Source organism: Jaculus jaculus, chromosome 13 (assembly GCF_020740685.1).
Source record: "Jaculus jaculus isolate mJacJac1 chromosome 13, mJacJac1.mat.Y.cur, whole genome shotgun sequence".
Taxonomy (NCBI): Eukaryota; Metazoa; Chordata; class Mammalia; order Rodentia; family Dipodidae; genus Jaculus; species Jaculus jaculus.
The window spans coordinates 24,765,545-24,788,718 of NC_059114.1; the positions used below are offsets into that span (position 1 = coordinate 24,765,545).

General features: G+C 47.0%; 1 protein-coding gene across 1 annotated transcript in view; it reads left to right on the forward strand.

The window, feature by feature from the left end:
- The first annotated feature begins 538 nt into the window (after positions 1-538).
- Kdm2b (lysine demethylase 2B) overlaps positions 539-23,174 on the forward strand; it is a 131,303-nt gene continuing 108,667 nt past the window's right edge. Inside the window, exons 1-4 of the mRNA XM_045132118.1 lie at positions 539-598; positions 1,285-1,429; positions 4,273-4,351; positions 6,629-6,675. Of these exons, the coding sequence (XP_044988053.1) occupies positions 584-598; positions 1,285-1,429; positions 4,273-4,351; positions 6,629-6,675 (286 nt within the window). The 5' untranslated portion in view covers positions 539-583. The remainder of the gene's footprint in view (positions 599-1,284; positions 1,430-4,272; positions 4,352-6,628; positions 6,676-23,174) is intronic.

Genomic DNA, 23,174 nt, shown 5'->3' on the forward strand with positions numbered 1-23,174 from the left:
AACGGATCTGCCTAAGTGTTGGTGCAAAACTTTTGTAGATCTCGGCTCTGGCTTGCTTTATTTATTTATTTTTTTGGTTTGTTTTCTTTGGTCTTCCCTCCTCCCCCCCTCCGCCAAAATGCAGGGGGCAGGAGTGTTGACAATTAATTGGTGAACTCTCCTAAAAAAATGGAGGCAGAGAAAGACTCTGGAAGAAGATTGGTGTGTAGCTTTTTTTTCCCCCCCCAAATCTGTATCTGGTATATGATCGATCTATTTTTTTTCCTGGTTGTTTCTTGCTGCCTTTTCTTTCCTTTTCTGTATTTTGCAAGAGGACCGGAAAAAAATAATAAATTGCATGCAAAAGGAAGCAAGCCGCTTACTCTTCCAGTCCCTTGTGAGGCTCAGGGTCTCAGACACTTAAGAGGGGAGAAGCTAACGCCGAAAGGCGTGGAGGGGGGGGCCGAATGGGCTTGGGGTTCGCCCGGGATCTGGGGGGCTTGCGGGGCTGGGCGCTGGGCGGTGAAGGGAGGAGGCAGGGGGATGCGGGGAGTGGTGGGGGAGTCTCCTTAGGAAGTGAGTGTGCGCGCGCGCTCGTGGGGAGATGAGGCAGCTGCTGGTGCGTTTTGGGGTCTCGAATGGGAGCTTTGTGGCGGGCCGGCTGCCTCCCTCCCTCCAAGCCCTTAACCTCCTCCCCTTGCCTCCACTGCTTTGCCCTGGCGGCCGGTCGGCGGGGGAGGCTGGGGTCTCAGCCCTTCCATTTCAGATTTCCAGCTTCCCCGAGAGCTCGGGGGAGGCTCCAGCCTTAGAAATGCCGCCGGCCCTGGGTTCCGGCTTCCCGGCTTGGCTGCGGCGGCCGCCGGGGCTGCTGTTACCGCTGAGCCGGGCTCTGCAGCGGCTCCTCCCGGGGCCTACCTCTGCCGGGCCAGCCGGTGCCGGGAGCCCCCTTCGCGGGTTACATAATCAGGTTCCTGTTCAAGTGGGCAAAGCTCAGCACATCACTGGGGTAGGGGCAAGGAAGAGCCCCCCACCCACCCCGATACCCAGTCCACGGCTTCCAAAGATGCAGTGTGTGTGTGGGGGGTGCTTCGTATAGGATGCAGCCGGGTTCTTGGGGCGGGGGTGCAGACCCCTTTTCCTGCTTTTCAGCATCTGTGGCATTTGCGCAAAGTTGCTCAGATTGAAATGATGGGGTGCATTGGACGCGCGGCTCCTGCACCTGTTCGTGGTGGGCTCAGGGTGAGAGGCGACCCCCACCCCAGTCCCTTCAATAACGTCCTGGGCTCTCTGGTTGGGTCCCCACAGCGTCCGATTGACCGGCAGAGATACGACGAGAACGAGGACTTGTCGGACGTAGAGGAGATTGTAAGCGTCCGCGGCTTCAGCCTGGAGGAGAAGCTGCGCAGCCAGCTGTACCAGGGGGACTTCGTGCACGCCATGGAGGGCAAAGGTGAGGCGCCCACTTCCAGGGCCGCAGCCGAGCCGGGCCGCGCACACGTGGGGAGGGAGCTCGCCTGTGGCTGGGTTCGTATTTCGCGCCCGAGTCCCCCATTCCAGGGGATCCGGTGACGAAACGAGGCCGAGCACTGGGGGTGGGGTGGGGTGGCGAAGGAGGAAGGGGGCCGGGCCGGGAAGCTAGCTTGGGCCCAGGCTGTGCCCACCACTATCATCAGGGTGGTCAGTGCCAGGCAGCTAGCTGGTCGACGGAGAGGGACCTGTGGACAGACGGTGGGACAGAGGGAGGGCGTGAGCGCCGTCTTTGCCTTCCCCAGCCTATTAAGCTGTCTGTTCAGCTGGAGATGCAGTCGCTTGGCAGAAGCCAGACTCTGGGCGCCCCGAGACATAGGGGTTGAGGCCCCCAAGCTTGAAACCTTCCAAACAAACCTTTGTCAGCGCAGGCCCTGTCAGTAAGGAACTGATGGTGGGAGCTTTTTGGGTTGTTCGGATTACACCCCTTCGGGCCTTGGGTCTACAGATCGGTATCTCTTTGGTGGGTGCTGTGGGGTTTGGAGTAGTGGTCTGAGAGTTGTTGGCCTGAACCCCACTAAGTTTGAGGCCTCCAGCGCTGCAGCCTTGATAATTTGAATCTTGGAGTGATGAAGTGACTTCCTCTCGGGCCTAAAGTTGAAATCTCACGCCCTTGGAACTTTGAAGACTTGACTAATCTCTCTGAGATACGAGATCTCCTACCGTGCCTGAGACCCTGACTTTCATGGGCCCTACTTGTGAGGAGCAGAAGTTGGGATCTTGGAGGGACCTTCTTTACCTTCTCCCTGGCTTTCCTACTGGGAATGCGGTGGAGGGGGCGTCCCTTAGATTTTGGGATGGTGCTCATAATTTAGGGCAAGGCTTTGGGAGCCCTGACCCATCCCAGCCAGCCACCAAACCCCTGGAAAGGTGGTGGCCCCTGGTCCCAGAATCCAGAGCTGCGGAGGAGTTAGTGTTTGGCAGGTGCTCTTGCTTATGTACGCAGTCCTCAAGTGTTCATTTCTTTACCCTCTCAGATAACTTGAGTTTCCTTTCAATTACTCAGTTTCCATTTTGTATCTTGCCCACCCTCCTTGAAAACCCCCGTCTCTCTTGGGGAGCTGGCAGCAGGGAAGCGCCTCCCTCCTCCAGGTTCTGGTTGAGTGGCTGAGGCCCTGAGGAGACTGTCCCGGGCTTTGCATTTTTGAAGTTTCTTTTGTGCTCCTTGCCTCCTGGAGCTCTGGGCTCTGGTCCCATAGGGGAGAAGTTGGGGTGGAGGGGGGGGGAATAAAAGAAGAAATTACTTACTTAAGAAATTTCACCTAAAAAGCAGGGTGCCAGGCCCAACTGCATTTACTTTTTTCTCTGCATAAATAGTTCCTCCCATTTCTTCTCTCACTTTACTGAGTTTGGCAGGGCCTATGAGAAAAACAATATGCATGCTCTTCCTACTCATGTGTTAGGAATCCCCGGCCCAATATTTCACAGCTTTTTCTCAGGCGCATTTGAGGGAGTTGAAGCTGGGGGTAGGGTGGTCTGGGGACCTAGGGTGTGTGGGCAGGGAAAGTTACCAGCCTGGGAGCTCCAAAGGGCATCCATAAAAGCTGCTATCCTGGCTCCTTTCAAAGGACAGAGTCTTAGGATTTTGCTGGTTAATTCAGATCTGGCCCCAGAACTCAGAGGGAGGAGCTGAGAAACAGAGGGAACCCTTAGCCTGGATTCAAAATAGAAGCTTCTTAAACTTCTCTTCCTTTAAGTCCTTAGGAATCCCCATTCACTGGGAGCCCCTGGGGATCTGAGCCTCCGAGGTCAGGGATTTCTCTGCTGTGGGTTTTGTTCTCTCTTAGGAGCCGGGTCCCTTGGCCTCCTCCTCCCCCAAGTCTGCCCTTGGTGAACTGTTTCCCTGGGGCCAAGGCTTCTGTGGTCTGAGGACTCCTCTCTCCTTCCAAGGCTAGCCTGAGAAGATGTGTACCCTTGTCCACTGAGTTAATCGCCTGAGAATTTGGGGGACGAGAAGACGTATCTCAGTTCACCCCACACCTGCATATTTATTAGCCAGAGGCCTCAGGGCTCTTGATAAGAATATGAGGGGTCTATATCAAATAAACCTCAGATGGAAAACGGCCCCGTGAGTTTTATGGGCCTTGCTGTGCCCTGTCGACACAGTCCACCTGGAAGGCATCCTCCCAGTTACCCAGTGGAAGCAAGTATTGTGATGGCTCCAGCAGAATTTCACTATAGGAAGACAACAAAGCTGTGCCCAGTTCCCTAGTTATTTTGGCACCAAATACACAGTTTCCAGGGAAACCAGCTTTGCCCCCCCCTCCCCTTCACCACGAAGGATATTACAATAAGATTTTCACTGGTGCTCAGTTACAATAAGAACACTCCTCCCTAGCCTCCTCTTTGGGTTTCAGACCCTCCCAGGTGGCACGCTTTGGTTTTGTCGTCCCTTTACTGTCCGTGCTCAGCCTGGGATGCATTTGTCTGTCCCTCATTCGCAGCAGTAGCTAGGGCTCTTTCAGTGTAGGGTTCTTTCTAATACGTCTCCTCCCTACCCCTGGCTGGACTTGGGCTGTTCATTGACAAGTTTGGACCCGTGGGGCAATGCAGGGAATGACTGAGTAGGCAGAGGAGCTGATGGAGGGCAGGGCTTGTCTTGGCTTTGCCTTATCTGTTGTCATTTCCCAGGGAGCTTTTACCGTGCAGCTCCTACGTCTAGCATACGCCCGTTCGTTATCATTTTTATTCCCTTTGCCAATGGATTGTGGTTCATTTGCTCCTCAATAACTTAACCAATTTGTTTTAATTTGAATATCCGAACAGATTTCAACTATGAGTATGTACAGAGAGAAGCTCTCAGGGTTCCCCTGGTATTTCGAGAAAAGGACGGACTAGGAATTAAGTAAGTTGCTGAAATTAATCCCTTCCTCCCTGGTCTTCCTCTGTAACGCAGGCTATAGCTTGGGATGAGATTTTCCTCCTGCCCTCTTCTTACCACCTGCCAACAGGAAGGACTTTCTTCCTATGATCTGAGAACAGCTTCTTGTTCAAGGCCTGAACAAGGAGAAAAACTGTCCAAAGGACTGATCATTTTCAGCAGTTAGGGAGAGAAGACATAGGATTCTTAAGCAGTGATGGTTTTTTCCCTTGATCTACCCTGGCTCCATATAGTATGGTACCACTCCTCCTCTACTCTGAAACAAGGAAACTGAGGCAGAGTCTGAACTATGAACAGACTGGCCAGCCTCTAAGATCAGAGTCAGGGTTCCAGAATACATGTTTTCTATGTAGACTCCTATTATGTGGGAGATGGGTTTCTTTCTAGAAGGGGTATGTTTCCTCCCCTTTGCCTGCCTCTATAGCTCATGTCTGGTTTACATTTTGGCTGAGATCTCCCAGGACTCCAGGTGGGAGTGAGATTGAGGCAGGCAGGAAGAACAGGTTTCCGTCCCTTGGGCAGGAGTAGAGAGGTTTAGGCTGCCTCCTTTTCTAGCATCTCCTGCCAGGTTTGTTCAAGAGTCACGTTAGTAGAAGAGTGAACACTTTTACCATCTTGTTGTTTGCTCTAGCCCAGGCTGACCTGGAATTCAGTATGTATTCTTGGGCTGGCCTCAAACTCATGGTGATCTTCCTACCTCTGCTGATTAAAGGTGTGCCACCACCACGCCCAGCTTCAGCATCTTTTTGTTTAAAAAATTATTTATTTGTTCATTTATTTATTTATAAGCATAGACAGAAAGAGGAGAGAAAGAGGGAACAGGTGTACCAGAGCCTCTTGCCACTGCAAATGAACTCCAGATGCATATACCACTTTGTGCATCTGGTTTTATGTGGGTACTGGGGAATTGAACCTGGGCCATCAGACTTTGCAAGCAAACGCCTTTAGTCTCCAGCCCCTCAGCATTAAACATATATATATATATATATATATATATGTATGTATGTATGTATATGTGTGTGGTGGCACACGCCTTTAATGCCAGCACTTGGAAGACAGAGGTAGGAAGATCACCATGAATTTGAGGCCACCCTAAGACTATAGAGTGAATTCCAGGTCAGCCTGAGCTAGAGTAAGATCCTACCTTGAAAAACAAACACACAAAAAAATTAAGAGTCTGGCGTGGTGGCACTCAGGAGGCAGAGGTAGGAGGATCTCAGTGAACTCAAAGCCAGCCTGAGACTATAGAGTGAATTCCAGGTCAACTTGGGCTAGAATGAGGCCCTACCTTGAAAAATAAAACAAAACAAATCTATTTATTTATTTGAAAGAGGCAGAGAGAGAGAGAGAGAGAGAGAATATATGGGCATGCCAGGAACTCTTGCCACTGCAGACAAACTCCACACACATGTACCACTTTGTGTATCTGGCTTTATGTAGGTACTGGGGAATTGAACCCAGGCCATTAGGCTTTGCAAGCCAGTGCCATTAACTGCTGAGCCATCTCTCCAGCACCCCCTTTTTTTGGAGCCTAGGCTAGCCTTGAACTTGCTGTGTACCTAAAGATGACCTTAACCTCCTGATTCTCCTTCTACTTCCCAAGTGCTAAGGTTATGGACATGTGCCACCACTCCTGGCCAGCATCTTTGTTATTACTTATGAGTTTCATCACAGCCCATGTAGGCATAATGTATTTTACCCTCTGAATTATTTAATTGATTTATTAATTAATTTTGAGTTAGGGTTTTACTATGTAGCCTAGATTGGCCTGGAACTGACTATCCTATCTCAGCTCCCAAGTGCTTCCCTCTGAATTTAAAGTGGTCCTTCCCACATCCTGTACACTTGTGTGTCAAGAGTATTTTCTAGAAGGAGAGAGAAAGGCAGAGAGGACTGCCCAGCCTACATTAAAGCAAGTGTTTGGGCCTTGACACCACACTTCAGTCTTCCCTGCAGGAGGGGTGGCTAGCGATTCCTCTGATTTCTCTGCTAAGGTTCAGGTTTGATTTTCCTCTTGCAATGGGGAAGGGCTCCATGATCCTGGGTGACCTCCCTTGAGATTCTTAACTACCTGGTTTCTCACCCTCCTTGTGAGTTTTTTCATATTGTATTTCTAAATTGAGAATGAGGACCCCTTCTTGGAAAAATGGTTAATGCCTTGGCCTGGGATAGTCTAGATAGATTAAAAAAAAATTTTTTTTTATGGCTTCTCACCAAATGTCTATGCTTTTCTTTTTTCAGAATGCCGGACCCTGATTTCACAGTCCGGGATGTCAAACTCCTGGTGGGTAAGTGGCTTACTGTGGGCTCAGACATGCTGAACCAGGCAACACAAGAAGGGAAGGGGTTTTACCACCTGCCCATTTAGACTTTAGACTGCTTCAGAAAAAATGTCCTCCATAAGAGGAAGCTGGACAGGTGTGAGTTACAACTGTCTTCTGGAGAACAGGTCACATTGCAAAGTCCTAAGTAGCCGTATCTGAGGGTGTTTGTCATATCCAGTTTTATGAGGCCTATTTGGACCCAGTCTCTAGCTTGGGCGTCAGCAATGTAATCTCAGATCTCTTTGCGTTTGTTTGTGGGTTGCTGGGTAAACACTGGGTGCTTCCTGGCCCCTCAGAGACATTCATGTATTCAGGGGGAGGGAGTATGCCTTCTGTTTCCTCAGGGTTCTAGATAGACCTAGGGTGAGGCTTGCCACTCTATGCTGAACTCTACGCCTGTTAACTCTCTGAACACCTGCAGAGTGTGGCTGATGATTTAGCATTTCTGACTGCTGTACTACTAGAAGGTACTATTTCAGATTGTATAGGAAGTCCTTTAACTCCATTCTTTGTAGAGAAACACTTCTTTTTTTTTTTTTTTTTTTTTGGTTTTTCGAGATAGGGTCTCACTCTGGTCCAGGCTGACCTGGAATTAACTCTGTCGTCTCAGGGTGGCCTTGAACTCAAGGCGATCCTCCTACCTCTGCCTCCCAAGTGCTGGGATTAAAGGCGTGCACCACCACGCCCGGAGAGAAACACTTCTTATATATCTGGTAGGCTATGACTACGGCTGGCAAGGTCCCTGCTCTCTTGGTTGGAGCAACACACCATAAAGCAGTTAATTTTGTATATTCCCAGTGATGGAAAGGGCTTTGAAGAAATAAAGCAGGGTAATGGTAGAACGTGATAGGGCTGCCGTGTTTTAGGCAGGGTGGTCAGGGAGGGCTTCTTGTGGGGGCAGGAGTTGAAAAGAGACTTTTGGACAGAGAACTGACTGAAAAGAATCAGCTTTATTGGGTAGTACATTCTGGAGTATTTTAGGCTGTGAAATGAGCAGGGACAAAGGCCAAGAGGTAAGAATAAATGTGGCAGTATGGAAGGTAGAGGAGAAGTAGTAGAAGAGGTGTCAGAGGCCACACAGCTAGGCCATCAGGGCCTCACAGGCCCCTGGAGGGAATTTGGGTTTGATGCTTAAGGAGTTAGCTCTGCTATTTGGTATAAACCCCAGATTCATACGCCACTTTGTGCATCTAGCTTTATATGGGTACTAAGGAATCAAACCCAGGTCTTAAGGCTTTGCAGGCAAGTGCCTTCACTGCTGAGCCATCTCTTCGGCCCCTGTCTTTTCTTTTTATTGAGATTTTCATAGTGAACATATTGTAGTTTCATCATAATTCCCTCCTATTACCTTCTTTTAAAAAATACTTTTACTTATTTATTTGAGAGCGAGAGAGAGGGAGAGAGAAAGAGGCAGATAGGGAGAATGGATATATCAGGGTTTCCAGCTGCTGCAAACAAACTCCACACACGTGTCACCTTGTGCATCTGGCTTACGTGGGTACTAGGGGGTGAACCTGGCTCCTTTGGCTTTGTAGGCAAACACCTTAACTGCTAAGCCATCTCTCCAACCCTACCTTCTTCTTCTTTCTTTCTTTCTTTCTTTTTAATTTTTTTGTTTATTTTTACTTATTTGAGAGCGACATGCCCGGGCCTCCAGCCACTGTAAACAAACTCCAGGTGCATGTACCACCTATTAACTGAGGAATTGTACATGGGTCCTTTGGCTTTGCAGGCAAGCACCTTAACTACTGAGCCATCTCTTCAGCCCCCATTAGTTTTTTTTTTTTGTCTCTCTACTCCCATTTCACTAAACCCCTTTTTCTTTCTTTCTATCTAGTTCCTTTTCTATTTTGCTATTTTTCCCTCCCTCCTCCCTCATTTATGTTGAAATGTTGATGGGCTCAATATCATGCAGGTCTTGGTTACCAAGCAAGCCAATAGCCATTATAAGGTCAAGAATATGATGATTACTTCTTATCAGGAGGATAGTTATCCTAAAATGCACCTTCTCCTTTTCTTCCTTGACCTCTCTCAGATGTTTCTTGAGCCTTGGAAAGATTCTATCATTTAGCGCTGAGCACCCTGAGGCACTCATTCTTAGCCCTTGGGCAAGTTTTTTTTTTAAATATTTATTTATTTATTTGAGTGTGTATGGGCGAGCCAGGGCCTTCTGCCACTGCAAATGGACTCCAGACACATGCGCCACATTGTACATGTGGCTTTGTATGGTTACTGGGTCATTGAACCCTGGGTTGGCAGGCTTTGCAAGCAAGCATCTTTAACTGCTGAGCCCATCTCTCCAACCCCTTTGGCTAGTTTTGAGTCTCCCCACTATCCACTGCCATTTTCAAAACGATTTCTCCAGCAGGGTGTGGTGGTGCATTCCTTTAATCCCAGCACTCTAGAGACTGAAGTAAGAGGATAGCCATGAGTTCAGTGCCAGTCTGGGACTACATAGTGAATTCCAGGTCAGCCTGGGCTACAGCAAGACCTTATCTTGAAAAGAAAAAAAAAAAAGTGTTAAGATAATAGGTGTACCACCATACCTTTCCTTCTTTCTCCTTTCTTCTTTCCTTCTCTTTCCTTTGTTCCCTCCCTCTCTCCCTTCAGGTCTGGTCATATAGTCCAGGCTGACCTCGAATTCATTATGTAGTTCAGGCTGGCCTTGAACTTGTAGTGATCTCTGTCTCAGCCTACCAAGTGCTGGATTTATAAGTTTGTATCACCGTCCCTGGCTTTAGCTTTCCTTTTTCTTTTTTATTTATTTGAGAGGCAGAGAGAGAGAATTGAATATGTCAGGGCCTCTGCTGCTGCTGTAAACAAACAATAGACAAATGTGTCACCTTGTGTGCATCTAGCTTATGTGGGTCCTGGGGAATCGATCCTGGGTCCTTTGGCTTTGCAGGAAAGTGCCGTAACTGCTAAGTCACCTGTCCAGCCTCTTTTCTTTCTTTGTTTTGTTTTATTTTGTTTTCGAGGTAGGGTCTCAGTCTGGCTCAGGCTGACTTGAAATTCACTATGTAGTCTCAGGATGGCCTCAAATTCATGGAGATCCTCCTACCTCTGCCTCCTGAGTGCTGGGATTAAAGGCATGCACCACCATGCCCGGCCTGGCATACATGGGTACTGAGGAATCAAACCGGGGCCATCAGGCTTTGCAAGCAAATGTCTTTCTTTAAGTGTTGAGCCATCTCTCCCACCCCAGTTTTGAGTTCTTGATTTTCCTAGCTGATAATTCCTTCCCCAATCAGGTCATAGAAAATAGAAACTATAATCTTCCCTGGCCTTTCTTTTTTTTCTCTCTCTCTTTTTCTTTCTTTCTTTATTTCCCAAGGTAGGGTCTCACTCTAGCACAGGCTGAGCTGGAATTCACTATGTAGTCTCAGGGTGGTCTTGAACTCATGGTGATCCTCCTACCTCTGCCTCCCAAATGTTGGGATTAAAGGCGTGAGTCACTATGCCTGGCTTTTTATTTTATTTTATTGAGATGGGATCTCATGTGGCCCAGGCTAACCTCTCTGTGGAGCATGCATATCCTGCTGTCTCTTTCCACATGCTGGGGTTACAGCTGTGGAATTTTGGATTTTTTTTTTTTTACTTAAACAATGTTGCCTGTCCTTTATGAAAAACTTTCTAAGCCATTTATGGGTGTGTTACGCTCTTTCTAGGACCCTCATGTTTTGCATGGTAAAAATTAGAGGATCCAGTTAGGTAATCCTAATGCCCTGCTACTCCTAGAAAAGTCTAGGTGGGGTGACAAAGAAAGCAGGGACAGCAGCCTGCCTGCATCTCTCATCATTTCTTCCCTTCCCTCTCCCTCCCTTCCTTTTCTTTAAATTTATTTTATTATTTTATTATTATTTTTTTATTGAGTGACAGAGAGGAGGAAGAGAGAGAGAGAGAGAGAGAGAGAGAGAGAGAGAGAGAATGGGCACGCCAGGGCTTCCAGCCACTGCAAGCAAACTGCAGATGCATGTGCCCCCTTGTGCATCTGGCTAACGTGGGTCCTGGGGAATCAAGCCTCTAACCGGGGTCCTTAGGCTTCACAGGCAAACGATTAACCACTAAGCCATCTCTCCAGCCCATATATTTTATTTTTATTCATTTATTTATTTGACAGAGAGAAAGAGGGAGAGAGAGAATGGGAGCTCCAGGGCCTCCAGCCACTGCAAAAGAACTCCAGATGCATGCGGCACCTTGTGCATCTGGCTTACATGGGTCCTGGGGAATCGAACCTGGGTCCTTAGGCTTTGCAAGCAGATGCCTTAACCCCTAACCCACCCATCCAGCCCCCTTTTTCTTCCTTTTTTTTTTTTTCCTTGACACAGTCTCACTCTGTAGCTAGCCTAGGTCGCTGGCCTTGAACTCACAGCACTTATTTTGCCTAGGTGTGCTGAGTGCTCAGATGATAGGCATGTCTGGCCCTGTGAGCGTTTCTGTAGTGATGAGATGTGTGAGGAGTAAATAAACAGTTCTGGAAAGTTTGGCAAGCTCTGCTGCTGTGAGGCACGCTGGCGGCTTGCAGCTCGCCTGGGTATTCTGATGCCCATTGTAGTCAGTCTTTGCAGGCTTCTGGAGGATGGTGATAGGCACGTTTAAGTGACAGCAGTGACAGCTGTAACGTTGGCTGACCAAGCCAAAGGGAATGCTTTGGTTTATGTAAAACATCCAGTTTAACCTGCAGGCACCTGTAGACGTAGGTGCTTTGAAAATATCATAAGTGTAAGCCAGGCATGGTGGCTCACGCTTTTAATCCCAGCACTCGGGAGGCAGAGGCAGGAGGATCACTGTGAGTTCAAGGCCACCCTGAGACAACATAGTGAATTCCAGGTTAGTCTGGGCTAGAGTGAGACCCTACCTCAAAAAAACAAAACAAAACAAAAAAACCCAGAAAATATCACAAGTGTCGCCGTGGTGGCGCACACCTTTAATTCCAGCACTTGGGAAGCAGAAGTAGGAGGATCACCGTGAGTTCGAGGCCACCTTGAGACTACATAGTGAATTCCAGGTCAGCCTGGACCAGAGTGAGACCCTACCTTGAATAGCAAAAAAAAAAAAGAAAAAGAAAATATCACAAGGAAGTTATCCCCAGAAGTCGTGTCTGTTTTCTCCTCTGTGTGTTTTCTCCTTTTTATTTTCTTCTTCCTCTTTCCATGTTATTTTTGGAGGCAGTTCCTATTGAGACAGCAGCTGCAGGCCGACACACTCAGCTCTCAGCCCAGTATGAGCCAGGTCTCTTTGTTGGCTGTGCTAGGCTTAGTATAATGCCAGTCTTGGAGCTGGTGCCTCTGGGGTCATTTAGCCTCCAGGGACCGCTGGTCCAGGAGGATTGAGAGTGAGGAAACAGTGATTATCTAGGGTCACTGGGTGACAGAGACTTGCCCCTGATGACAATAGGAGTTCTTTTCCAGGAGGGAAATTCCAAGGTGGCTGCCCAGTCAAGATTAAGAAGGGTGCACGGAGGTTGGGCAGATGGCTCAGCCATTAAAGTCGCTTACTTGAAATGCCTGCTGGCTCAGGTTCAGTTCCCCAGTACCTACGTAAAACCATTTGCACAATGTGGCACATGGGTGTGGAGGTTGTTTGCAGCTGCAAGAGGCCCCTGGTGTGCCCTCTTTCTCCCTCTCTCTAAAATAAATAAAGAAGCCGGGTGTGGTGGCGCACGCCTTTAATCCCAGCACTCGGGAGGCAGAGGTAGGAGGATTGCCGTGAGTTCGAGGCCACCCTGAGGCTCCATAGTGAATTCCAGGTCAGCCTGCGCCAGAGTGAGACCCTACCTTGAAAAACCAAAATAAATAAATAAATAAATTAATTAATTAATTAAAAAAATAAAGAGAAGGGAGGGAGGGTATTACCATTGGATATTTTTTATAATCATGGAAAATGTTAATAAAAATTGAAGAAAAAAAATAAAACTACTCTAACTCAAAGAAATGAAATTATAAACAGGCTATTTTATATAAAAATATAGAAATTAAAGGAACTACCAGATTTAAAAAAATAAATAAATAAAGATATTTTAATAAGGGCTATTGAGATGGCTTAGCAGTTAAGGCAAATACCTGCAAAGCCTGAGGATCCAGGTTCGATTCTCCAGGTCCACGTTCTTTTTCTTTCTTCTTTTTGCTTTTCGAGGTAGGGTCTCACTCTGGTCCAGGCTGACCTGGAATTCACTATGGAGTCTCAGGGTGCACATAGTGGTGCCTGCGTCTGGAGTTCGTTTGTAGTGGCTGGAAGCCCTGGCGTGCCCAATCTCATTCTCTTTCTCTCTCTGTCTGTCTCTGTCTCAAATAAATAAAGATAAATCTTTAAAAAAATATATTAAAAACATAGAAGAAGAAGGGCCAGGTGTGGTGGCGCATGCCTTTAATCCCAGCACTTGAGAGGTAGGAGTGTCGTTGTGAATTCAAGTCCAGCCTAACAGTACAGAGTGAATTTCAGGTCAGCCTGGGCTACAGCGAGACCTTACCTCGAAAAAACAAAAGTAGGCCGGAGATATGGCTCAACAGCTAAAGGTGCTTACTAAAACACCCTGCAGGCCCGGTATCAGCTCCCCAGTACCCACATGAATCCAGATGCATAAGATGGTACACTTTTTTCCTTCCCTCCCTCTCTTTCTCCCTCTCTCTCTTTCTCTCATGCAAATAAATAAGTAAATAGTAGGGTTTTTTTTGTTGTTGTTTTTAAAGAAGGGTGCATGATCAGCCATTCAGACTAAAATCCAGACTATAGGTTTTTCTTATGTTCTAGAATCAAGGTTTTGTCCACTGCCCTTCTGCTCCTAGCTAGATCTCTGCTGTTTATGTGCAGGAACAGGGTCTCATTATGCTAACTCAGGCTGGCCTTGAACTGCTGGGCTGATGATCTTCCTACTTCAGCTTCCCAACTAGCTGTGACTATAGACCTGTATCGTCATATGCCCAAGTACCTGCCTGAAAAAGAGATTTGTAGGGGGTGTGTGGTGTCACAAGCCTTTAATCCCAGCACTGGGGAGGCAAAGATAGGAGTATCACCATGAGTTCAAGGCCACCCTCAGACTACATCATGAATTCAGGTCAGTCTGAGCTAGAACAATACATTACCTTGAAACTCCCCCCCCCAAAAAAAGATTTTTCGTAATTTATGTATTTGTGAGCAAAGAGAAAGAATATTGGTGCATCACATCCTCTTGCCCTTACAAATGAACTCTAGACACATGGGCCACTTTATTCTTCTATAGTGACATGGTTACTGGGGAATCAAACCTGGGCTGTCAGGCTTTGCAAGTTAGGGCCTTTAACCACTGAGCTATCTTCCCAGCCCCATTTTTTTTCTTTTTTACAACACTATATTTTTTTTTAGTTGAAATACACATTTAGCTAAGTGATACAATGCTATCATTTGTATAAGTTTTCTTTCTTTTCTTGGTTTCATGGTAGTCTTTCTCTGCCCAGGCTGACCTATAATTCACTATGTAGTCTCAGGATGGCCTGGAACTCACAGCGATCATCCTATCTCTGCCTCCTGAGTGAGTACTGGGATTAAAGCCGTGTGCCACCATGCATGGCCTGTATCCATTTTTGGGTGTGTGTGTGTGTGTGTGTATGCATTCATGTATGGAGAGTGAGTGCTGGCCCAGGTTTGATTTCCCATGTAAAGCCAGAAACAAAATCTGGCACCTGCATTTGGAGTTTGCTTGCAATGGTGTGCTCATTCTCTCTCTCTCTCTCTCTCTCTCTCTCTCTCTCTCTCTCTCTCTCCCTCCCTCTCCCTTCTGCTTGCAAAATAATCATTTACCCCCTCCACTAAAAAAACAAAACAAAACCCACAAAAGGCTGGATGCAGTGTCCCTATGGATGTTCTGAACCACGACTTGGTGAGCATGTGACTGGGTTGTGCTGGGCACGTGGTCTGTGCCCAGGCGTAGTTTTATTCGGTACTGCTGCACTGCTGCTGTGGTTTCAGTTGCCCCCAGTCTGGATACTAGGGAATTGAACCCAGTCACATCTCATTAGCCCAAGTGTTGTTTTTTTTTTTTTTTTTTCACATTGTTAAAAAAGTATCTTTGGGGCTGGAGAGATGGCTTAGCGGTTAAGCGCTTGCCCGTGAAGGCTAAGGACTCCGGTTCGAGGCTTGCTTCCCCAGGACCCACGTTAGCCAGATGCACAAGGGGACACATGGGTCTGGAGTTCATTTGCAGGGCTGGAAGCCCTGGTGTGCCCATTCTCTCTCTATCTATGTACCTCTTTCTCTCTCTGTGTTACTCTCAAATAAATAAATAAAAATGACCGAAAAAAATATGTATAAAAAAAAAAGTATCTTTGGAGCCAGGCGTGGTGGTGCACGCCTTTAATCCCAGCACTCGGGAGGCAGAGGTAGAAGGATCGCCGAGAGTTCGAGGCCACCCTGAGACTACATAGTGAATTCCAGGTCAGCCTGGACCAGAGTGAGACCCTACCTTGAAAAATCAAAAAAAGAAAAACAAACAAACAAACAAAAATCTTTGAATGAAGAGATGTTCATTTTGTTTTGCTTTGTTTTGTTGTATTTGAGGAGGGCTCTCAGAGTCTTGGTGCGGGGCCCAGTCTGGCCCCACGCCTGGAGCCTCAAGTGCTCCTCCGCCTCAGCCTTCTGCATTGCTCGGGCTGTAGGTACCACCAGTGAGCCCAGCAGATGTTCTTAATTTTCACAGAAACTCTTTGCCTTTGCTTCACCCCTTACTTCCTTTTGCTTCGTAATATAGAAGATCTTACCTACTCCAAAGTCACAGAGAGACTCACATATCATTTTGAAAAGCATTACTGCTTGGACCATCACATTTAACCCTGTAGTTCATTTGGAATTGATTTTTGTGCTTATTAAGAGATAGGGCTCAAGACCCTTTAAAAAAAATCCCACGTGGATATCCAGTTGACCTAACATTGTGGAGAAAGAACCTCTCCCCATGGCACTGATGCGTTACTTTCTCATATATCAGGTATTTGTGGGCCTCTTTCTAGATATGTTAATCAGTTCCATTGGTCGGTATTCATATCGTGAAGCTAATGCCACACTGTTAATTAACTCTTTAATAGGACTTTCTAGTTGATCATGTCTTTGCACCTCTTTTTGCTTCATTTAAAAAAATTTTTATTTATTTTGTTTATTTGTGTGTGTGTGTGTGTGAATCGAACTTGGGTCCTTAGACTTCACAGGCAAGTGCTTTAGCCACTAACTTATCTCTCTAGCCCCAAGTGTGTGTTTTTTTTTTTTTTGAGGTAGGGTCTCACTCTGTTCCAGGCTGACCTGGAATTAACTCTTGTCATCTCAGGGTGGCCTTGAACTCATGGCAATCCTCCTACCTATGCCTCCCGAGTGCTGGGATTAAAGGTGTGCGCCACCACGCCCAGCAAATGTGTTATTTTTTATCTCAATTTTACAAAGCATTTGAGTCCCAGGGACTTTTGATCCCTTGGTGTTTTCACTTAGTGATGCGTTCATAGAAATTGGACTCTTGGATGAGTTTTTCTACCAGACCAATGCAGGACCATGCAGGACCTAGAATAAAGAATTGAGTATTTTTAAAATTTTATTTATATTTATTTACTTATGAGAGAGAGAGAATGGGTGCACCAGGGCCTCTAGCCTCTTGCAAATGAACTCAGACACATGTACCACCATATGCATCTGGATTACATGGGTCCTGGGGAATAGACTGGGTCCTTAGGCTTCCCAGGCGAGCGCCTTAACTGCTAAACCATCTCTTCAGCCCCCAAGGACAGAGATTTTTAGCTTAGGCTCTCTATCCTGGGCACATCATATGCATATAGGAATTTGGGAATTGAGGGGATGAGATGAATGAGGGAGATCGTCTGAAGCTGCTTTAGGCCTTCGGAGAGGACGTTCTGGGGGCTACAAGGACAGGCTCGTCCATGGCTGTGGAATCTTGCATGTTGTGTCTTTATTAGATTTTGCTATAGTAGAGGTTTTAAAACCAACTGATAATTTCTCTCCCCCTTTTATAGATTTAAAAAAATTTTTATTTATATGTATATGTATGCAGGTGTGGGCACCCCAGGGTCTCCTGCTATTGCAAACAGATTCCAGATGCATGTGCTATTTTGTACCTGTCTTTACATGGGTACTGGAGAATTAAACCTGAGTCAGACGTTGTCAGCAAGAACCTTTGACCACTGAACCATCTTCCCAGCGCCCCCCCCCATTTTTCTTTAAAATGCTTTATTATAAATTATGCCACGCAATATACATTTATCAAGTTATAGTGATATCTACCTCATATTGGATGTTTGCAATATGAGTTCATTTTTGTTCTCGCCAAGAAGCCTATGAATTAGATGTCAACTGTTCACTTTTCTGGGTGGAGGAATCTGAGGATTAGTACAGCCATTGGGAAGTACAGCCAGACCTTGAACCCAGATCTCCATGTCCTGAACCCATGCTTTTGCTTGGTGGCTTCCCACTTTTCCATTCACTCTTCCCTCACATCTTTACTGTATATCTGCGTTGTGTCTGGTCCTGTGCTGGGTGGTTGGTTTAGGTAAGGTAATTCAGGTGACATGAGCTGTGGTGTTCATGGGCTGTATTTAAGGAAAGACTAAATTCTCATTAAAGGTTGCTGACTTGTCCCCAGATTTTATTTTATCTTAAATTAAAATTAATTCATTCTTTTTGAGACAATCTCATATAACCCAGCTGACTTTGAGTTTCCTGTGTAGCTGAGGATGATCTTGAACTCGGTCTTCTGCCCTTCCTTCTAAGAAATTTCCTTCCTTCCTGCTTCCCTTCCTTTCTTCCTTCTCTTCCTCAACATGTATGTAGCTCAGGTGACCCTGTCAAACTCTCAAACCTCCTGACTCAGCCTCCTCATTGCTGGGATTACAGATCTGTGCCACCATGTCTGACACAGTCTATTTTAATAATTTTTTTATTTATTTGAGAGTGATAGGCAGAGAGAAAGAGGCAGAGAGAGAGAGAGAGAGAATGGGCACTCCAGGGCCTCCAGCCACTGTAGACGAACTCCAGACGCATGCGCCCCTTGTGCATCTAGCTAACGTGGGTCCTGGGGAATCAAGCCTCAAACTGGGGTCCTTAGGACTCACAGGCAAGCGCTTAACTGCTAAGCCATCTCTCCAGCCCTGGCACAGTCTATTTTAAAGTTTGTTAAAATGGTATATTTAAAAAAAAAATTTAGCCAGGTGTGGTGGCGCACGCCTTTAATCCCAGCACTCAGGAGACAGAGCTAAGAGGATCTTCGAAAGTTCAAGGCCACCCTGAGAGACTACATAGTGAATTCCAGGTCAGCCTGAGCCAGAGTGAAACCCCACCTCGCAAAAACAAAATAAGTAAATAAATAAGCAAAAAATAAATTGGTTTCTCAAGCCCACTATGGTGGTGCACGTCATCACTCCCAGCACTTGGGAGGCAGAGGTAGGAGGATGGCCATGAATTTGAGGCTACCCTGAGACTACCTAGTGAAATCCCAGTTAACGTACTTCAGAAGACGGGAAATAAACAACAACAAAAACAACACTTTTTTTTTTTGAGGTAGGGTCTCACTGTAGCCGAGGCTAACCTGTATTTCGCTATGTAGTCTCAGGTTGGCCTCGAACCCACAGTGATCCTCCTACCTCTGCCTCCTGAGTGCTGGAATTAAAGGCGTGCACCACCACGCATGGCTCCAGTTTTAAACTGGGAGAATGTTCTTAGGGTTTGCCTCGTCCCACTTTTGCTTTTCGTAGATGGGAAAACCTGAGACAGAGAGAAATGTCTTTTGAGCTGGCCCATGAGGTTCCCATGTGAGCCAGAATTTCAGTGTTGGGATGTGGCTTCCATGTAACCTGGGAAGAAAAGTGACCAAGGGTGGGTTTAGATGTGTTTGGTTCTAGCTTGGCTGAATTTGAGCTCTGGAGAAAAGTCCTGGTAGAAGAAGTTGTTGAGGGGACATGCAGCTATTCAGGGGCTCCGAAGGGTCCGAAGGGAGGAGCGCAGGCAGGCAGGGGCATTCAGCATCACAAGCCCAGGGGAGTCGCGTTCCATTTCCTCTCTCTGTCTGTGGTTTCTCTTCACCCCGTGGACTTGCTCCGAATCCTTAATGGTAGTCACATTCCAGGAATACTACCCATGTTCTTTCCTAACGTGAGCCATCTCCTGTGGGGTAGCTCTTGAAAATCACAACTGGTAAGATCGGGTCTCTGTAAAGGTACCATCACGGAACGCAGAAGCCTCAAATGGTTTTTCTGCATCTACCCTGCTGAGCATCAGCACTTAGCAACAGCATGCATCATTCATGGAGCTGCCACTCCCTGTTTCTGTTTGACATCCATCACAAGAGGATCATACTGCCCTGGGAATGGATCAGAAGTCAAAGTGTGGGGCTAGAGTGATGGCTTAGCCGTTAAGGTGCTTGTTTAAAAGTCCTGGCAGCCTGGGGAAAGCCAGATGCGCAGTGTGGCACATGCATCTGGCTTGCAGTGGCTTGAGGCCCTGGTGTGCCCATGTTCATTCTCTATCTCTTTCTCATTGAAAGAAACTTTTTTTTTTTTTTTTAAGTTTGTGCTGGGTGTAGTGGCTCACCACTCAGGAGGCTGAGGCAGGAAGACCTCTGTGGATTCATTACCAGCCTGGGACTTCAGAGTAAATTTCAGGTTATCCTGGGCTAAAGTGAGACACTGCCTTGCAAAAAAAAACCCAATATACCAACGAACAAAGTAGCTGGGCGTGGTGGTGCTCGCCTTTATTCCCAGCACTTGGGAGGCAGAGGTAGGAGGATGGCTGTGAATTAGAGGCCACCCTGAGACTACATAGTGAATTCCAGGTCAGCCTGAGCTAGAGTGAGACCCTACCTCGGGGGGGGGGGGGGGGGGGGGGGGGGGGGGGGAGTCAAAGTATGGTTTCTTATGAGTTCATTATTCTTTTGTATCACTGTAAGGAAATAAAGTTCTAAGTCTAACCATTATAATAAGCCTTATCTACCATTATAAGCCTGGAACCTCTCCTATCTTTTGGCTGGGTATTAAATGTAGGGCCTCATGTACATAGTTAGGCTGGTTGTTGGCCTTCTGCCATCCAAAAGGCTTTCTGGAGGGTTTTGTTTGTTTGTTTGTTTGTTTGTTTGTTTTTGTTTTTTAGAGAGAGAGTGAATTGGTGTGCCAGGGCCTCAGCCACTGATATTGAACTCCGGACTCTTGTGCCACCTAGTGGGCATGTGAAACCTTGTGCTTACCTTACCTTTTTGTGTGTCAGGCTTCTGTGGAATCTGGAGGGTCAAACATGGGTCCTTAGGCTTTGCAGGCAAATGGCTTGACCACTAACCCATCTCTCCAGCCCTGGAGTTTTGTTTTTTTTTTTAGAAAGAAGTAACTTTTCTCATTTTCTTTCTGGTTGGGTGTAGTCTAGATTTTTTAGCCTTGGGTTTTTTGTTTGTTTGTTTGGTTAGGTTTTTGAGGTAGGGTCTTGCTCTAGTCCAAGCTGACTTGGAACTTACTCTGTAGTCTCAGAGTAGCCTCAAACTCATGGTGATCCTCCTACCTCTGCTTCACAAGTGCTGGAATTAAAGGCATGTGCCACCACGCCCAACTATATTTTATTTTTATATATTTATTTGGGGGGGGGAGAGAATGAGCATGCCAGGGCCTCTAGCCACTGCATACCAACTCCAGATGCATGTGCCACCTTGTGCATCTGGTTTACATGAGTAAGAGAGAATCAAACCTGGGTCCTTAGGCTTTGCAGGCAAGTGCCTTAACCACTAATCCATCTCTCCAGTCTAGGTTTGTCTTTTTTTTTTTTTTTTTTTTTTTTGGTTTTTCCAGGTAGGGTCTCACTCTAGCCCAAGCTGACCTGGAATTCACTATGTAGTCTCAGGGTGGCCTCAAACTCTCATTGAACCTCCTACCTCTGCCTCCTGAGTGCTGGGATTGAAGGTGTGCGCCACCACACCCGGCTGGGTTTGTCTTCTTATGCCTGGTGTCTATGAAGGTCAGGGTCTTGAACAGGGGACAGTTGTGGAAATCATTTGCAAAGGTGTCAAGATAAGTCAGTCCAAGGATATTTGGGTCTTTGCATCAATTTTTTTAATTTTTTTAATTTTAATTTTTTAATTTTAGAGTGAGGTCTCAAGTTCCTGTTCCTCTTCGGTCCTCTTCAATTTGGGACAAAGTCTTTGACAGAGCCCCTACTATTGGGTTTGCCCAGGGCTTTTGGCAGCTGTGTTGAATTAGGAGAGTCAGTTCTAGAATTCTCCTCTTTACAGATGGGGAACCTGAGGCCCAGAAAGATTCAGGGACATACCTGAGGCCTTACTGCTGGAAATAATGTAGGCAAGTGGAATTTGAAGGCTTGGGCAGTTTCCCCACTAATAAACAGGATGTGTCTGAGAAGGAAGAGGAGCTGCCCCTGGGAGGTGCATACAAACCAGCCCAGCAGCCTGTGGTGATGGATGGTGTCCCCAAGCTGTGACAACAGTAGTGAGCCCATTCCGAAGAGCAGGGCTCAGGCGGACTTTGGGGTGTGTGCTTCCTTGTGTAGCCTCAAGGTGACTTTGAGCAGCCTCCTCCTGGCTGGGAGCCCCCAGCGCCCGGTGCAGAATGATGGAGCCTTCCAAGCTCGGGCCACAGATAGGACCATGGATGGATTTCTTCAGCTAGAGTCTGCTGGGTGGGTGTGCGGTCTGTGAGCCGCAGAGGGCGGGGAGGGGAAAAGGAGAGCGAGGCTGCTGGCCTACTTAGGAACTCTAGGTATTGCTCTGAGGTGCAACATTTTCCCTGTCACCCACTGACATCGGTGAGATCAGCTCCAGCAATGTGGATTCTATCTTCCCTGAGTTCCAAAAGCAGCTTGTCCTGGTCACCTGGTTGAGTGGTGGCTGTCCCAGTGTGGGAATTGATCTGGCTCGTTTGGCACACTTACTGTCTTGCTTGGAGACCCAGCCCCATGTTCTCTTTGGCCTCTGTGGCAGATCAGAGTGTGAATCTGGGTAAACAGAAGGATGATAGTCTCTCTCTCTCCCTCTCGCTTTCTCGCTCCCTCCCTCCCTCTCTCTTTCAGATAGGGCCTCACCACATAGCCCAGTTTGGCCTTGAGCTCTCAGTCTTCCTGCCTCTGCCTCCACAGTGCTGGGATTGCAGGTGTGCTGTTCTGGGTCCTGTTTGTGGACCAGTAATTCTTACTCTCCCAGCTCAGGCTGAAAGGGGCTGGAGGCCCTCCTTACCCAGTGGCCCTTCAAAGAGGCAAAGCCTTGAGGTCTCTTTCCCTTTCTTCCCCCAAACAAAATAAATGTGTTGGCCTTGAAAAGGGGCTTGGAGCTGGGTGTGATGTGGCACACGCCTTTAATCCCAGTACTTGGGAAGCAGAGGTAAGAGGATCGTTGTGAGTTCAAGGCCACCCTGAGACTACATAGTGAATTCCAGGTCAGCCTGGGCTAGAGTGAAACCCTACCTCAAAAAAAAAAAAAAAGAAAAAAAGAAAGAAAGAAAGAAAAGGGACTTGGAAATGACCTAACCCAGTGGTTTTCACCGGGAAATCCCAGGAACCTGCTCTGAATTCTGAGGTTTTCTGCCACAAGCCGGGGCTGCTTATTTTTACTTAGGTATTTGACTCATGTAAAAACATCTGTTTGAAGAAAGATTTCTTTGGAAAGGAAAAAAAATGTATAAAAGTCGACTTCTTTTTTTTATTTTTTACTTTTATTTATTTATTTGAGAGTGACAGAGAGAGAGAGAGAGAATGGGCGCACCAGGGCTTCCAGCCACTGCAAACAAACTCCAGACGCATGCGCCCCCTTGAGCATCTGGTTAACGTGGGTCCTGGGGAGCCAAGCCTTGAACCAGGGTCCTTAGGCTTCACAGGCAAGCGCTTAACCACTAAGCCATCTCTCCAGCCCTAAAAATCGACTTCTTCCTGTCTTTACCCAGAGGATATTGGGGTCTAGAATCAGGACTATGGGGTTGCTATGACCAGAATCAAGGTCAGAGCCTGTCAAACCCCTTGGAGACACCCTAGGTGCATTCTGTGGTGGCCTGTGGGATACACAACGGAAAGGAGAGCAGGCACTTGAACTTGCAGCCTGGTTTTTCACAGGGTCCAGGAGCACAGATGGGCCTTGATGGTACCTGACTAAAATGTGGGTGCTCTAGAAGCTCGTGAATGGGGCAGAAAGAGCCCCTTTCCTTTCATGTCTAACTTGGATACTTCCTGATGTCATGGTTCTTTCCACACCCTAGGTCTCTTTAGTGACTGTGCATGACACAACCTACCGTGTGCCAGTTGGTATTATGGTCTTAATATTAGGGCCTTTTCCTACCCTGAAAGTCTAGTGAGGTCCTTAAGTCACAGAACCAATAAGTTTTTTTTTTTTTTTTTTTTTTTGAGAGAGAGAGAAAGAGGCAGACAGAGTGAGAATGAATAGGTGGGTCAGAGTCTCTAGCTACAGCAAACTAACTCCAGATGCATGCGCCACCTTGTGTGAGGCCTGGGGAATCAAACCT